Source organism: Bacillus rossius, chromosome 17 (genome assembly GCF_032445375.1).
Source record: "Bacillus rossius redtenbacheri isolate Brsri chromosome 17, Brsri_v3, whole genome shotgun sequence".
Lineage (NCBI taxonomy): Eukaryota > Metazoa > Arthropoda > Insecta > Phasmatodea > Bacillidae > Bacillus > Bacillus rossius.
Window position 1 is genome coordinate 11,875,726 of NC_086344.1, and position 17,769 is coordinate 11,893,494.

Genomic DNA, 17,769 nt, shown 5'->3' on the forward strand with positions numbered 1-17,769 from the left:
ATATATATATATATATATATATATATATATATATATATATATTAAATCACACTAGTCACATAAAAATTAATGTTAATTGTAAAAATGAATAAATCTTTTTCACCCGAATACTTTAAATGAAATAAAAGAAATGTGGTAGTGTCAATCGTTACCCCGTTACGAAAACTGAGGAGTAGACAAACACAAGCAGCGTTAGGAATATTCCGTAGCATCTCTGCTGCGTCAGTTCCACCTCTCCCCTGCCGTCTCCCCTTCCGGCCGTTACTACAACTGGCATACAGCATGCTCCGCTACGTGCCTATCCCCCCATTCGACCGCTAGCGCATGCGTTGGAGTGGCGTCGCCGCTTATGAATGTGTAATGTCGGGGAAGCTAAGTCTTCGGCAGGAAGTTTATTTTTCTGCCATTCGTTTTTTTTTATTTCCATCTACAGCTTTTTTTTTTCAAAATAAAAAAATAATTAATCTCTTTTTTCCAATTTTTATTATTTTTGTAAAAGTGAAATATTTTCTTGAACTTATAATAATTATCATAGCGATCACAACAAATATTTTAATAATAATATATGTTTTTTTTTAATTTTTGTATCTAATCGAAAATGACAGCAGTGATCAAAGGAAGACTAAGACAATATTCGCTCTTGTTTGTTTGTGACAATGCATCTCCAATGAATTATTTAATTTCAGGATAAGTTCATGGAATAAGAGGATCGTGGATATTTCAGGATAAGTTCATGGAATTGAGAGGTTTTCGAGTGACTGTGTTCTCAAGAGTGATCCCGACTCTGTCCTTTGTTTCAGAGACCTGGCGAACAACAACATAACGGAAATCAACGAAGACTCCTTTCGAGATCTGCCTCTGCTGGAAGAACTGTAAGTTGGCAGCATTCACGCCACGATCAAAAAACAGTTGAACGTGCTTTTAAAAAAAAAATTGTTCCGATTACTAATGGTAAAAACGTAGTGTGACGAGCGAGAGTAAAGTTTGCTTGCTTGAACAGTTTCTTTGCATGTTTATGGCGTAACAAATATCTACAGTTTTGTAGTAGGAAAGTTTTTGTAGAACCAACAATATGGTTTCTTCAGCTCAACTGTACATTTTGCTAGGTTTTCAAGATAATTTTTATTTCACGTGAAATTTAGTCAGGCAAAACGTAATATTATGGTACAGTACGTAAAAGAACTTTACCACCGCCATCTCGCGCTCATGGTTTCCAAGCACCGGCACATATTTGACACGTAAAACTTGTCTTGCAATTTTCTCGAATATGCCGTAGTAGTGGCCTTACTACTTGCACATTATATTGTCTAATGGACTACTAAAAGTGTACAAACTTTGAATAAAATCCGTGATCCGAACTTCATAGCTTTCCCTTGTTAGTGAATATCTGTTAAAATTATTTGTGTCAGAACACAAATGCAAGAGAGGTATATAGTGTTAAATTAACAGAAATAACCCTTAACCAATATTAATGATGAGAAATTTAAAAGAAAATCAACATGGTATCTGAAACCTAGTTTTAAGAGCACTTTGTTACAAATGTTTTCAATACCATTGTACAAACAATAATTTGTGTTATCGAACAAAACCTTGTCCTCTGTGTTGTGCCTGTTTTTCCCACTGTGTAATCTGCGAGGGTATGCTTGCTTCTGCACGTGGCTGCTACGCATGTAGTAATTAGCGGGAGAGATACGGCGCCCTACGTCTTCCCCGCCGTGAAGTGTGTAGGACCGGGACCTCAGGGGGCAGGCAAAACACACTCGAGTGCGTACAACATTTACATTTTAATTAGCAGCTGCATTCGCCCTCTTTAAACCCCTCTGGCGTAGTCCAGCACCCTCTGGCCCTGTCGCGAGGTAACTCACATCTGTACATTCCTCAGCATTGGAGCTTCCTCGCATACATATATACACACACGCTTTAGGTGTTCTTAAATTTACCTAAGCGTCCAGTGCAGTTCCTTAGAAGTTACTAGCTCTTGAGGGGCGACTGAAATTCTGCCCCTTGGAAGGGCAGCCCTTCAGGATTTTTCTGAACAGTAGTGTTTTTGAAAGGTTGTCTGAATTGTTGCCCCTTGGATGGGCAGTCCTTCAGGATTTTTCTGACAGTGGTTAGTTTGTAAAGTGACTGGAAGGGCAGCCCTTCCAGTATCTTAAAATGCGTCTAATTTCGTAATTTTATAATCCTGAATTGTTGCCCCTTACCTAACCTAACCTAACCTAACCTAACCTCTCCTACCCTAACATAACCTAAGCTTTACAACTAACCACAGTAAGAAAACTCCTGAAGGGCTGCTCTTCCAAGGGGCAAAAATTCAGCTCCCCCGCACTTTGACATATTCTGTACACGAATATACTTTCATGTACTCTGAATCATGTATTGTAGCATTTACTAGGAAATAATTTTATTCAAACGATTTAAATTCGGTTTCACCGTTAGGGAAGCCATAGAAGTAAAATATGTTTTGAGTTTATTTACAAAATCTTTTCGAATGAACCCGACAAAGTTCGGTACATTATTAAGAGGAAGTAAGTCACATACGTTGTTATAGAGTGTTCGATTAAACATTTTAAGAACCTTCAAATAATTGAAGAATGAATGTTTTCAACTAAACTAAATTTATTGAATGCAATTTATAATAACCTGTATATCATGCTAGCAAAACTATTTTATCAAACTATTGCATTAATTTTACTAAAATAAGCACTATATTATGTGTTAGTCTATTTACTACCTCATTGAAGCTAGCAGAAAAGGAAAGGTTCCTTGTCAGATAATTTGAGGTATGATATTTTCACGAAATAAAAAAGTATCGAACGCTTAGTCAAAATGTCATAACATAAACACAGTGCCTATTTTTAATAATTATTAAGTTAACTTTTTTGTGTTTATGTAAGGGAATGATTCCTGAACTACATATTAGTATCGTAAGAAGTTAACAATTGATAATCTTATTTAGTCCTAGCATGTTGCTGTTATTAAACCAATCATATTTCTTTCTTTAACGCAATACTTTCTCATATACTAGCTTTGAGATGTCTCCACAAAGCTATTCTGGTGTTGTGCTAATACTTTTAATGCTAATATTAGTGATCTTTTCTCGTTTTCAGTTTGAGAGTACAGGAAGCAAAAAAATAATATATCTTTATACATAGCAATGTTTCGTAAACAACTATAATATAAAGTTTTTAATTAAAACGTATACAAAATGGTATTAAATTGATGTTTGTGTAATATAATGTTTTTATTTTCTGTTCATGCTATAACCTGAAATATTTCTACGAAAAGTTTCTCAACTATTTAAGACAAGCTAATTTAGTCTTATATATTTCTTTACGTGTTCATAGTGCTAAGTTATAGCATTAATAAAAGTAAGTTGCGTGTAATTCTTAGACCGATTGAAATATTTTGAAAAATTCGGACAAGTACTGTACAGTCATGTCTCATCTTCTGAACTGTGTTGCGATGAAAAAAATATATCAAGTAATGTTTATTCTACATTTTGAGATGACCTAAGCTGTCAGATGAGACATATTGACATTAAATCCAACATGGTTTGATTTAACCATTTTGCACATGCGACACCTTGAAATTGTTCATATTAGCTGTTAGCTTAAATTAAAACGATATTTTTTTGTAACTTCTTGATAACAGTCTATAGCATTTACAAACTTCATAATCATGACTTTGTTTTTTTGACGTGACAACGTCTAATAAATCGATGAACGCCGGCTGCTGTACCGTTACGCACATTGTTCGCTTGCGACGCATCTATCTCTCGTTCACTCGACTGTTTATAAAGTGAAGTGAAAAGTTAATATGGTTTTCATTGCTTATTACAACACCAATTTCGGCAATAAAGGTTAATTATTCTTGCATTTTAAAAATCAGATTACTAGTATAATTTTAAGTATTTTCTTTCTTTTAATATTAAAATAAAAATGATTCAATTTTATTCATAAAGTATGCAATCATTTCATCAATATTTTGTTATGACGTTGTCACGTTAAACTGTCGTCCGTAAACCGACTTTACAGACAACCAATTTTTTTTTCTTTTGCATTTCATTTGAAGTAGTTTTGAATCATGTCGTAAGTAACGATTCATAGGTTAAGATCATAAGCAATAAGGGGTTGTCTGTAAAGTCGGTTTACGGACGATAATTTTACGTGATAACTTCATAAGAAAACATTGATGAAAAATCGCATAATTTTTAATTTTCAAATATTATTTTCAGTTATTGCAAATTTAATTTAAATAATTTGTTTAAATATAATCACGAACACTTAGTTAAAACGCCCGCCCTAAACTGTTTGATATTATAAAAGATTTTCTCGCACGGTGGTTGGCCGGTTCTTGCAAGCTCGACTCAGGCGGAACGTGACAATTTTTTCGTGCGTGCAGCCGGCGTTCATCGATTTATAATACGTTATCACGTCATAAAAAAATACTTTAGAATATTGTGTACGGTTAGTTGGGTTAGTGTAGCTACATTAAAAATACTATGTAATCATGTGATACCCACTTTTCGAGTGCATATTTGCATTAAAACCGAAACATTTTAAGAAATCGGAAAGGGTACCTTTTCCAGTGTCTACCCAGCTACACTACCGCCACCAAAAGTATGAAAGGTGCCCTTTCCGAGGGGATACAATTGTATCGTCAACCGTGTACGAGCTCGCTGCAGCTCAAGGGGAAGACTCCTTTTCACAGACGAGAGAGCCAAACGCCCGATCGTGCATCTTCGGTTTTTTTTTTTTGTTCATTCTAAATAAATATGGAGTTGTTGATAAAAGGAAAGACCATAAACAAGGCAACGGTATTTATTTGTACGCCGACATATTTTTTCGTTTGCCGTGTGTCCGTGAATGTTTTATTTTGGACAACTCATGATAACGAATGGTCAATTAGGTTAGGTTAGCTTCATTATAAATACTTTAAAACATTGTGGACGGTTGATTTGGTTAGAATAGCTACATTAAAGATACTGTGAAATAATGTAGGGCCTAAACAGTTTCCTAGCCCTGGATAGCTACATATTAAAAAGTTATTTGCTAAGCAACCATAAAATGATTTTACAGTATTTTAATTTAGCTATACTTACCTAATATAACCAACCATCCACAATGTTTTAAAGTATTTATAATGTAGCTAACCTATACTAATCGACCGCAAAATTTAATGCCACGCCGGTTTGTACAATGAGATATAACGGCGTATGACGTATGAGTAAGCTACATCCCAAATAAATACACCTGTTTTGGTTCGGAAAAAAAAAGCGAGCATGAACTCGGGGAACTTCGGGTGTGGCTCTCTCGTCTGTGAAATGAAGGCTTCCCGGAGCTCACGAGTCGAGAGTGTCTGGTTGTTCGGTTCGCTGACCAACTCCCACTCCCGAGTCACAGTACCCGAGTCACAGTACCCGAGTCATAGTACCCGAGTCACAGTACCCGAGTCACAGTACCCGAGTCACAGTACCCGAGTCACAGTACCCGAGTCACAGTACCCGAGTCACAGTACCCGAGTCACAGTACCCGAGTCACAGTACCCGAGTCACAGTACCCGAGTCACAGTACCCGAGTCACAGTACCCGAGTCACAGTACCCGAGTCACAGTACCCGAGTCACAGTACCCGAGTCACAGTACCCGAGTCACAGTACCCGAGTCACAGTACCCGAGTCTCAGTACCCGAGTCACAGTACCCGAGTCACAGTACCCGAGTCACAGTACCCGAGTCACAGTACCCGAGTCACAGTACCCGAGTCACAGTACCCGAGTCACAGTACCCGAGTCTCAGTACCCGAGTCACAGTACCCGAGTCACAGTACCCGAGTCACAGTACCCGAGTCACAGTACCCGAGTCTCAGTACCCGAGTCACAGTACCCGAGTCACAGTACCCGAGTCACAGTACCCGAGTCACAGTACCCGAGTCACAGTACCCGAGTCACAGTACCCGAGTCACAGTACCCGAGTCACAGTACCCGAGTCACAGTACCCGAGTCACAGTACCCGAGTCTCAGTACCCGAGTCTCAGTACCCGAGTCTCAGTACCCGAGTCACAGTACCCGAGTCACAGTACCCGAGTCACAGTACTCGAGTCACAGTACCCGAGCAGCCGCGAGCCAACCGCCAACTCGGAGGTCCGTCGGTGTTTAGGCTCTTGTGCGCTACTCTTGTGTCATGAGTAGAGACCCGGAAAATTCGCGGGTTCATTTCGTGTTATGCTAAAATTCAAATAATTATACCTTAGTGCTGCTTCTGTCATTGGTTCACTGTTAATCTGGAGGACTGAGGGCCAATTAGAGACCCTCACTCATAGAAGTGTCGAATCACAGGCCACCCAGTCGAGACGATTCACAAGTCAGCAGCCAATGAACAGTTGGCATTTGCCCGAGTGTGTAGAGGACATTGGAGTCTATCCTGGAGGACATTGAACCCGCGAATTTTCCGGGTCTCTAGTCATGAGTCAGCACGAACCTTTTTTACCTCCGAAACGACTCGAGACAACCTCCGGGTTGGTTAGTAACTTCCATAATTCACTAATAATGTTGAAGTAGCTTGGCTTCTGGGTTGTAGCCGCGTGTCCTTGGCGAATAATCCACCGACGTTTCGGTCGATATTGCAGTCGCCATCATCAGGTTAGAATCACCTACAGTAGGTAACTGCTCCCTGATGAAGGGCGACTGCAATGTCGACCGAAACGTCGGAGAATTATTCGCTAAGGACACGCGACTACAACCCAGAAGCCAAGCTGCTTCCATCCCACACGTTCTTCATTACTGAAGAGTATGATATAACTTCAATCACCTTGACGACGTCTTAGAAATCACAACACTTGGCCTGCCTTCAGCACACAGGAAAAATACTTAACGTATTTCTTACAGCTTTGTTGGTATCACGCGATTCCAGATAATGATGCCTATGCGGTGGCCAGCTGGGGGATTTTCTCGGAGCTATCCCATTTTCTTTTTTGCTTGCAGTGCTTCGGTACCCCACGTCTTGTGGTCCGATTTTCCAACACCGCCAGACATGGTGGATACTCAGGCATCTCTTTTAAAAGGCAGACAGACACTCGTGATTTACTTTCTCTTGATAAGCTTAATCGAGCTATGAGCTATGTGCACCCTGAACTTAAAATTAATGAAACGGTTGGGTTTCAGTAAATTATACGTAAAATTATGACTAAATTATTTTGCTTTGCTTGGTACATATCGTTCGTTTTATGCATTGGTTATGAATTTTTAATGAATCATCAAACATTTGCACTCATTTCTCAGTGAGTCTCACCAACACAATACAGAATAATTGAGAGGTTCTTTGATCTAATACACATCAACCTTGGGAGTTACATGTCAGATACAAATATTGATCTCTATGTAATGTTTGTACAGAATACTTTCAAATAGATGTTCATTAAGTTTTATTCTCGCGTTTTGATTTTTTTTCCCCGATATTTTATCTTCAAAAAAATGGGGGTTGTCTGTAAATTCGGCTTACGGACGATAATTTTACGTGAAAAGTGTCATGATCAAAAATTGCATACTTTTTCATTTTCAAATATTATTTACAGTTTTTTTGCATATTTAAGTTAAATAATTTGTTTAAATATAATCACGAACAATTAGTTAAAAAGCCCGCCCTAACCTGTTTGGTATTATAGAAGATTTTCTCGCACGGTGGTTGGCCGGTTCTTGCACTCTCGGCTCAGTCGGAACGTGACAATTTTTCGTGCGTGCAGCCGGCGTTCATCGATTTATTAGACGTTATCACGTCAAAAAAAAAGAATCTTGTCGCTGGTTTTTCATTACTTTTTTTTTATGTGGCGATCTCTCTATGGTGATCAATATCTTCACAATGAGTTCCTGATCGCTTAGGGCACATCCTCGCCAGGACCCGCCAGTTCCACAGTTACAGATCCACTCGCTCATTACCGCGGTGAGCAGACAGGGCCGAGGTGACTAACTGCCAGTCTGGGAGGAAGTCTGCCGGCCCACACGAACTTGGGCGAGACTAGCAGAGACTAGCAGAGACTAGCAGAGACTAGCAGAGACATCAGAGACTAGCAGAGACTAGCAGAGACTAGCTGAGACTAGCAGAGACTAGCTGAGACTAGCAGAGACTAGCAGAGACAAGCAGAGACTAGCTGAGACTAGCAGAGACTAGCAGAGACTAGCAGAGACTAGCAGAGACAAGCAGAGACTAGCTGAGACTAGCAGAGACTAGCAGAGACTAGCAGAGACAAGCAGAGACCAGCAGAGACCAGCAGAGACTAGCTGAGACTAGCAGAGACTAGCAGATACTAGCAGAGACTAGCAGAGACTAGCAGAGACAAGCAGAGACTAGCAGAGACAAGCAGAGACTAGCTGAGACTAGCAGAGACTAGCTGAGACTAGCAGAGACTAGCAGAGACAAGCAGAGACTAGCTGAGACTAGCAGAGACTAGCAGAGACAAGCAGAGACCAGCAGAGACCAGCAGGGACCAGCAGAGACTAGCTGAGACTAGCAGAGACTAGCAGAGACTAGCAGAGACTAGCAGAGACAAGCAGAGACAAGCAGAGACTAGCAGGGACCAGCAGGGACCAGCAGAGACTAGCAGAGACTAGTACAGACCACAGACCAGCAGAGACCAGCAGAGACTAGCAGAGACTAGCAGTGACTAGCAGAGACCAGCAGAGACCAGCAGAGACCAGCAGGGACCAGCAGAGACCAGCAGAGACTGCGGGCGCAGCTGGGGCTAATGCACCGTGAGGGCGGCGCTTGCGGCGCATTAGCCCCCGTGACTGCGCTGGCGCGGGAATAATGTGCGCCCGTGCGTGCATTATCCCATAACAGCGCCGAGCTGTGGGCGGTGCTGCACTCGCGCGCAGTCGGCGACCCTGTCACACGGTCGTTGCATCGCCTGAAGCCAGCACGCGGATTAACCCTTCCTCAAACTGTCATACTCCTCAGTCATAACAGAGTAAACCCAAGTTATGTGACAACTTTGTTACAATTCACTCTCCTCATGACTGAGGGGTAACTAGTGGATCTTTCGGCTTCAGATCGCAAAATAATGATTTCGTCTAGATCTTAGTACCTCTGTTTTTGACGTGACAACGTCTAATAAATCGATGAACGCCGGCTGCACGCACGAAAAAAGTGTCCCGTTACGCACATTGTCCCGTTACGCTGTGTCCCGTTACGCTCATTGTACGCTTGCGCCGCAACTATCTCTCTTCCACTCGATTGGAACAACCATCGATTTGACTTTTTCGAGGCACATTAAACTTGAAACACTCCCATTAGTTTCCTACTTTTCCTATCATCGTCCTATCCTTAACAGAATAACACAGATTGGAAGAAGTTAAATAGCAAACATGTATAAAAGTTATAGTTAAAATAATCTCTTCGGTAAAGTAATAAACATATTGGAATTAATGATTGCAAATAAAAGTAAATTTATCAATTAAATTGTAGATTTCATTTTACTCCTTCTTTGTATCCATACAAACAGTGATAATTCAATAAAAATGATTCAATTTTATTCATAAAAGTATGCAATCATTTCAATCAATGTTTTGTTACGACGTTGTCATGTTAAACTATCGTCCGTAAACCGACTTTACAGAGAACCAATTCTTTTTTACTTTTGATGACTTTCCATTAGTGACTAATGATAGGTAATGATTACCTATATAATATAAGTTGATTAAGAAAAAAACATATACAACATGGATTTAAGATCGCATTATTAAAAGAATGGGCCGGCCCTTATTAGACAATTATATAGATAATTTATACAATTTAAATAAAGTTTCTGACAATAAACATGTTAAAGAGTCGTAGGAAACTTCTGGCTGTCTGATCTGAGAAACGTCGTTGGATGCTAGTCCGAAAAAAGGTTTTAAAACTGGAGGGCTGGCGGTTTGAAGATTGCTGTTAAGTTAATTAAGTTGATTCTGGGATCCGAATCTCAAAATTTGAATCACAACGATTACCTCTAATGTACCTGATGAATCTGAATCTAGGTATTAAGGGTCAAACATAAAATTATGTACAAGAAATAAAAGATATTGATTTTTGATGTTTTGTGGACATATTTGATGCAAGTATAAAAACTGATTGATATTTTATTGTCTTTTTTTCCTTATACTTAATTTTATTCTTCTAAAAGAGATTTTAAAAATATTAAATATATATTTTTAAACTTTTTTTTATTTATTGAATCGGATGAAAGTCATATCTTCCTTGCGGGATTCACAAAAAAAAAAAGATCTCTTTATTTTTAATAGTAATTAAATAAATGTATCACATAGAGAAATTTTAAATTTTCAAGGTATCTTTATTTATCGATCATATATTATGGAAACGTCAAATAACGTAAAAAAAAATTTGTTGTCTGTAAAGTCGGTTTACGGACGATAGTTTAACGTGACGTCATAACAAAACATTGATGAAATTATTGCATACTTTTATGAATAAAATTGAATATTTTTTATTGAATCATCACTATTTGTATGGATACAAAGAAGGAGTGAAATGAAATCTACAATTTAATTGACAAATTTACTTTTATTTGCACTCATTAATTCAAATATGTTTATTACTTTAACGAAGAGATTATTTTAATTATAACTTTTATACATGTTTGCTATTTAACTTCTTCCAATCTGTGTTATTCTGTTAAGGAGGGGACGATGATAGGAAAAGTAGGAAACGAATGGGAGTGTTTCAAGTTTAATGTGCCTCGAAAAAGTCAAATCGATGGTTGTTCCAATAGAGTGTAAGAGAGATAGATGCGGCGCAAGCGTACAATGAGCGTAACGGGACAATGTGCGTAACGGGACACTTTTTCGTGCGTGCAGCCGGCGTTCATCGATTTATTAGACGTTGTCACGTCAAAAAAAAAAAGTATTTGGCTGTATCTTCTCGCATTCCAAAGTGTTCATGTGGTCCGTTGCATCGCTTGCTGTAGTATTCTCAATGGTTTCGTAAGAGCGCCTAGGAAGGGATGGTTCGTCTAGCAGCAACCCCGTGGAGGCGCGGGAGTGTGTGTGATGGTCGACGCAGCACCCAGGTCATTGCACTTCCCCCCCCTCCCCCCGCCCCCTTCACACCCGGCCAAGGAAGCGCCACAGTGAACCACAGACGAGAGAGCCACACCCGAAGTTCCCCGAAGTTCATGCTCGCTTTTTTTCCCGTACCACAACAGATGTATTTATTTGGGATGTAGCTTACTCATACGTCATACGCCGTTCTATCTCATTGTATAAACAACCGGCGTGGCATTAATTTTTGCGGTCGATTAGGGTAGGTTAGCTACATTATAAATACTTTTAAAACATTGTGGATGGTTGATTATATTAGGTAAGTATAGCTACATTAAAAAATACTGTGATATCATTTTATTGTTGCTTAGCAAATGACTTCTTAATATGTAGCCGTCCAGCGCTAGGAAACCGTTTACATGATTTCACAGTATCTTTAATGTAGCCATCCTAAACAAATCAACCGTCTACAATATTTTAAGTATTTATAATGTAGCTAACCTAACCTAATCGACCATTAGTTATCACGAGTTGTCCAAAAATAAACATTCACGGACACACGGCAAACGCGAAAAATATGGCGGCGTGCAAATAAATACTGTTGTCTTGTTTATGGTCTTTCCTTTTATCAACACCGCCATATTTATTTACAATGAATAAAATAAAAAAACCGAAGATGCACGATCGGACGTTTGGCTCTCTCGTCTGTGAAAAGAAGGCTTCCCGTCTCACGCCACACGCCTCGCTTCTGCGTCGAGCTGCTATAGTTGTGGTGCCACAGTTTCATTTGAGTTCACAGTGGGACTAGCGAGCTCCAGTGTCCTGGCCCATGCTAGGCCAGTAGCACGGGGGAGGAACTCTAATCACCGAGACTGAGACCTAGTTTTTTGAAGTAGTTATGGGCCCGTCCGCTAGATAGTAGTTTCCATAACACATTGCTGACACAACTACATTAATTTATTAGGAGAAGTAATGTACAAGCTATTATTAGGCAAACAAACCAGTGGAAATTCACTCTATTTAGGTAGCCACTAATTTTGTGGTGTGTAATACAATGAGTTTTTGCACCTCCTACTCCTTTATTTATAAAAAAACAGCATTAAGTATTTTCGCATCGATTAAATTAGTTTTGCGCCGCCAAGGAGATAACTTAATATAAACAAAAAAACGTATTAACTAAAAAAACCTTTTATGAGAACCTCTATTCCCATTATTTTATTTGCTGGTAGTTACGGGCCCGCCAAACAGATAGCGACACATGGTTTCAGTTTCCACTGTAAGAGTCGCACTTCTTTATCTCCCCCCTTGTTCTGTGGCCAGTAGCTAGTAGCTACGCTCTGTCGCCAGGAGACCAGCCGCGGTCCTGTGTTCGAGTCTCTGCTGGAGCAGGAGCACCCAGCAACCCGCCCCTGCACAGAGAATAACCTGCATTGATTCAGTGGCGAGTGCGATAATCACGGATACAACAGCTCAATCCAACACCAAAACCCCTCCCCTACCAAATCCCAACACCACCCCTATCCCTTTATCTTCCAGAGGAAACCCTGGTGGTGTCAGATAAACAAGAACGCCCTCCTTGCAAATGGTGTCGTCACAGTTACAAGAAAGACAAATTTATTAATACTTTCCTTTCATTGGTGTGCTAAAAAAAAACAATGTAATGGATGTTCACTCAAACCAAACGATTTATTTCCAAACTAGTACTGATGTACCCCATTTTATAAAGTAATCGCCGTGAGTTTATTTTTACATCGGAGTCAAAAGTACTGAAAGTAACTGAACGAGCGCAAACAAATAATTTTTTTTAATGTTAGGTTTTTGAAAATATAAACTCTTGAAATCCTTTCACAGCCACAGTTCTTTCACTTAAAAGTCATACAGATGTAAAAGGCCTCAACACCCATGTTATAAAGACGAATACACGGTCAATGAAAATTTTAAGGTCAACTTTGCAGTCCTCGCCTGTTCAAACTCACACCGTATTCCAGCATTTTCATCCTGCACTAAATATAAAAGCAACGAAAATCGCACCCTTATATGGTTGGATGATATTCACGCGGGCAAATAAGTACGTATGGAACTCCGTGCGAATGGTGATTTTGATAAATAAAGTGTTGATCTTAAATTTCAGAGAATCAATTTTATGTGCTTGTCCTAGTTTTCCCCGTGATCAATCTTTCTACTTTAAACCCGATTTTTTTGACGTGACGTCTAATAAATCGATGAACGTCGGCTGCACGCACGAAAAAGTGTCCCGTTACGCAAATATTTCCGTTACGCTGTGTCCCGTTACGCTCATGTACGCTTGCGCCGCATCTATCTCTCTTCCACTTGACTGTTTATAAAGTGAAGTGAAAAGTTAATGTGGTTTTCATTGCTTATTACAACAACAATTTCGGCAATAAATGTTAATTATTCTTGCATTTTAAAAATCTGATTACTAGTATAATTTCAAGTATTTATTCTTTTAATATTAAAATAAAATGGTTCAATTTTATTCATAAAAGTATGCAATCATTTCATCAATGTTTTGTTATGACGCTGTCAAGTTAAACTATCGTCCGTAAACCGACTTTACAGACAACCAATTTTTTTTACAACCATTTTAACATTGTAAGAAACTAAATGATTAAAAATGCGCCCGCAACACCTCCACTGAATCACGGCGTTTGCGTTACAAGGCGTCACTTAGTACTTTTTTGCTTGCAGCCATAAAAACCTCCAAGTAGGAGAGCTCGCGACAAATTTCGGGAAGGTCCTTTCGGCAAAATCATTATTTGTATCCAAGTTAGTTCATTAATTGTTTGCCATCTTAGCGACAGAATATTCCAACTTTTGAAAACTTCAGAAGTGTTTCTCTCCCAAAACATACTTTCGAGCGGTTTGTTACACAGCGCGCAGTGGAATATTTAGGGTAAATATTTTCCAGTGAATTAAATACAAAAGCGCTAACCGTGCGTTGCAAATATTTTACAAAACACCAAGAAATATTTATGGCAAGTGATTTTCGGAACAATTTTTCCTGTGATTTTTTTTTCGTGGTTTATTTATTATAAAAAAAAACTAAAAGTCAGTCATGGGGACTGTCGACAGAAGTGAAAACTTAAAATTTTGTTTTTAAATGTGTAATATGAAATCATTTCTACGTCAAATGTACGCAAGAAAATGATTTTGGTATTATATGAATAGCATGTCGGTGACGCGACTCATAAGTTTTGCCCCTACCAATAACTTTACAACTAGAAGAAATGAAATTTTTTCATTAAAAAAATTAAAAAAAATTATTAACTAAAATATACAAATAATCAACATTATCTCTAATAAATCAATAACCTGACATTTGAAGAAATTCACATCGTAAATAAATAAACAAAAGAAAAAACATAACCTCAACTTAACTACCTACTGAAAAATTTGCCAATACTCGCAACTTGTACCACACAATAACCTTAAAATTGCCTCGGAAAATAAAGATAAAATTAAAAATTTGTATCTTTAAAAGTAGAATAAATTAAGTTTTATCCTTGAAATATAAAAAAAATTAACACGTCACGTGACCATGTCGATGACGACTTACATGAATTTACTCCCTATCCAAACCTTCCTATAGAAGTTTTCACTTAAAAGAAAAGGGGGGTTTGTCTGTAAAGTTGGTTTACGGACGATAATTTTACGTGATAACGTCATATCAATTTTTTTTTTAAATTGCTGCTTAAAAAGCCCGCCTTAACCTGTTTGATATTATAGAAGATTTTCTCGCACGGTGGTTGTGCCGGTTCTTGCACGCTCGGCTCAGGCGGAACGTGACAATGAGTCATGCTTTTTCGTGCGTGCAACCGGCGTTCATAGATTTATAAGTAGGGACAGGAAAAATTCGCGAATTTAATTACCTACAGGATAGACTCCAAGATCCTCTATGCACTCGGACAAATTACATCTGCTCATTGGCTACTGACTCGTGACACCGATAACTAGAACGCTTTTTTGATTCGATACTTCTTTCGTTGAGGACTATTCATTGGCTCAGAGTCCTTCAGACAACCTGTGGTCCAATCACTGAAGCAGCAAAAGGTCAAACACATTTGGATTCTAGCATATCGCGAAATGAAACCGCGTATTTGTCCGGTCTCTATTTCTAAGACGTTATCACGTCAAAAATTAGTTTTTTTTTCCAAAATCTCTTCGCCAAACGCTGCAGGTGGAAGAAGTCGGGTAAACCTGTCCCGGCCGCTGAGGAAAGAGGCTGAAAGGCTAAAAAGACACGGAAGCTGTCTCGGGACGGACGGGCTACAAGAAGTGAAACAAGTGGAGAAACAAGCTGCCGGCGACACAGTGACGACAGCTCGGACGGATAAGGTGACGGGAACAGACAGATGTGACCGACCACGTCCCAACAGCACAGGCAAGACAGCAGCAGAGACGGCGCAGGAACAGACATCTGGAGGCGGGGGTCACAGCAGAGAGCCTACACGCGGCTGCGAGATCTCTGTGGGCTTGTCCCGATCTGCGCTCGACGTGTCTGCTTGACGAATGGGGCTGCTAATGTTCGAAATATTGTCCAGTTTAGCCATCAGACCGTTGTCAAACTTATTCGAGTCGCATGCTTTGAAACTCCGTGGCGCCAAGATGATAATCACAATTCTTTTCGGGTAATGTTAAATGTATTACATTTTTATGAATCTAGTAATTACAACCACTTTTTTCCGATCTTATAATAATATTTATCTATACCTTAACTTTTATTTATACGTGTTGAAATGACACGTAGATTTTATCACATTACACCATTAAATAATTTTTTTTTTTTTTTCAAATTCGTTGAATCCTTAATTTTTATTGGTTTTGCTACGTGTTCCGTGTTCACTTTGCATGCAGGAATATTTTTTTATAATTTTAATTTTGTCAGTGGAAACATGATCAAAAATGTAATTTTTTTGAGGCTACCGTTTGCAGCCAAGAGTTTTTGAGTCTTTTAGAACAACCAGCTATACAAGTGTATTCTAAAAACTGAATTAACTGGATGTTTCCGTAGTAAAATATTTACAGAATTTTTTTTAACGTTGTTAAATTATTTTTGCAAGACATGCTTTCCTTTCGAAATTAATGTTGGCTGTGTTAGTAGTAATTTTCATAGCTCTATAAATTTTATGAAAACGTCCTAGCATTTTATTCCTACATTGTTTTTTAACTAACAGTTTTGGTTTTTCCCGTGAAAACTAAACTGTCTGGCGTGCAGTGACTTAGACGGCTTGTGTAGGTATATATAGTTTTATCGCATTAAGACAAGCTGACTAACATATTTCAAACTATTTTAATATAAAATATTTCTAAATAATCTTACTCTCAGCTATTTTTATGACCATATAAGAATTTATAAATTTCATTTTACAAGGTTTTGCACAAAAAAAATACCAGTGGAAGTTTATAGTGGGTTTTAAAACACTTTCTTCCAGATAGTAAGAAATATATTAATGGAGGGTAATTGGGGCTTTTCTGGAACCATACACCACTTAGAAGACACATTTGCGTGACAAACCAAGAATCGAAGAACTCAGAGGGGCTGTGTTAAAGTGACCGTTATGGATATTTTTTACACATGTTATTACGGCAACGATAATGTCATTATGTAAATTATTTAAAACATAAGAACAAGATGCTCATGAAAGTTTTCCAAAACTCTACACTGGAAGCAAAAAAAAAACATAGGTATGTCATTGCTAAATAATGTAAATTTTATTTTTAACTATTTGAATTAGGATTACAGGAAGCAAAGTTGCAGTGCGTGAACTATCATTCTGTTTAAAAAAAAATGAAAATGCTTAGTATATTGATATGTTTAAGGACTTTGAATAAATCTTTAAAAAATGATAAAATTTTATAATGTGGATATATGTTTGTAGTTTTCAGACGTTTTTCAAATAAAACATATGCGGCAGGTTTTATTTACGTATTTTTTCTATAACTACTCAAAAGACTTTGGAACTAACTAAATTATGGTTTCCTCCTTTTTTTTTTTTTGGACCCTGTTCCGTCTGGCAGCTGTGTTTCTTCTGGTTCTTGTCGTGTTTCCTGGTAACTAACTTCGGAAGCAACAACTTTGTGAATATTTGAAACTTTTTTCTCTACACGTCCGTCCTACTCCAGTTCAGATGTTTCACTTCCTCGTATTTGTCGCTACCGCGTTATTGATCTCGCGCTGCCTGCTATTTTTGCCATGCGTACAGCTCTTGTGTGAAGTCGGGACGGCAGTGTGGAGTTTGCAACTCGGACTCGTCTGCTTCGAACAACACTCCTGTCACACCGGGCCGTGGATGTGGGAACAGTTAACGGACATTCGTTTTGGACGTTTTGTCACGAGAGCAGAGATAGCACATACTACATATTACATTACCATACAACATACACCAATAATTCCTCGATTTCGTTCTTTAAAAGTATACTCTACATTATTAACTAGATCACCTGTAGAACACGTACGAGTAATTATAAGTGAACATTGAGAAACAATCTTAGTTTTGTACGTCAGTTTATGTCGAAATTATTAATTTACATTCAGTCTCGTGCCACTCAGTCGCACTCCGCGTCGTGCCACTCTCGAGGACGTCTCTCACCCTGTTGGCCGATCTCACACTCAACTCTCGGAACACCCGCGGAGGCCGGCTGTGAAGTGTCGCGCCATCCCGGGCCGACCCGACGTCCGAAACACCCAGAAATGCGGCGTTCATTCCCGCCACTCCACGG

At 38.8% G+C, this 17,769-nt stretch overlaps 1 protein-coding gene across 1 annotated transcript in view; it reads left to right on the top strand.

Annotated features, from left to right (window-relative positions):
* LOC134540674 (leucine-rich repeat-containing G-protein coupled receptor 5) overlaps positions 1–17,769 on the top strand; it is a 403,985-nt gene that overhangs the window by 262,536 nt on the left and 123,680 nt on the right. The window contains exon 2 of the mRNA XM_063383546.1: positions 801–872. Within this exon, the coding sequence (XP_063239616.1) occupies positions 801–872 (72 nt within the window). The remainder of the gene's footprint in view (positions 1–800; positions 873–17,769) is intronic.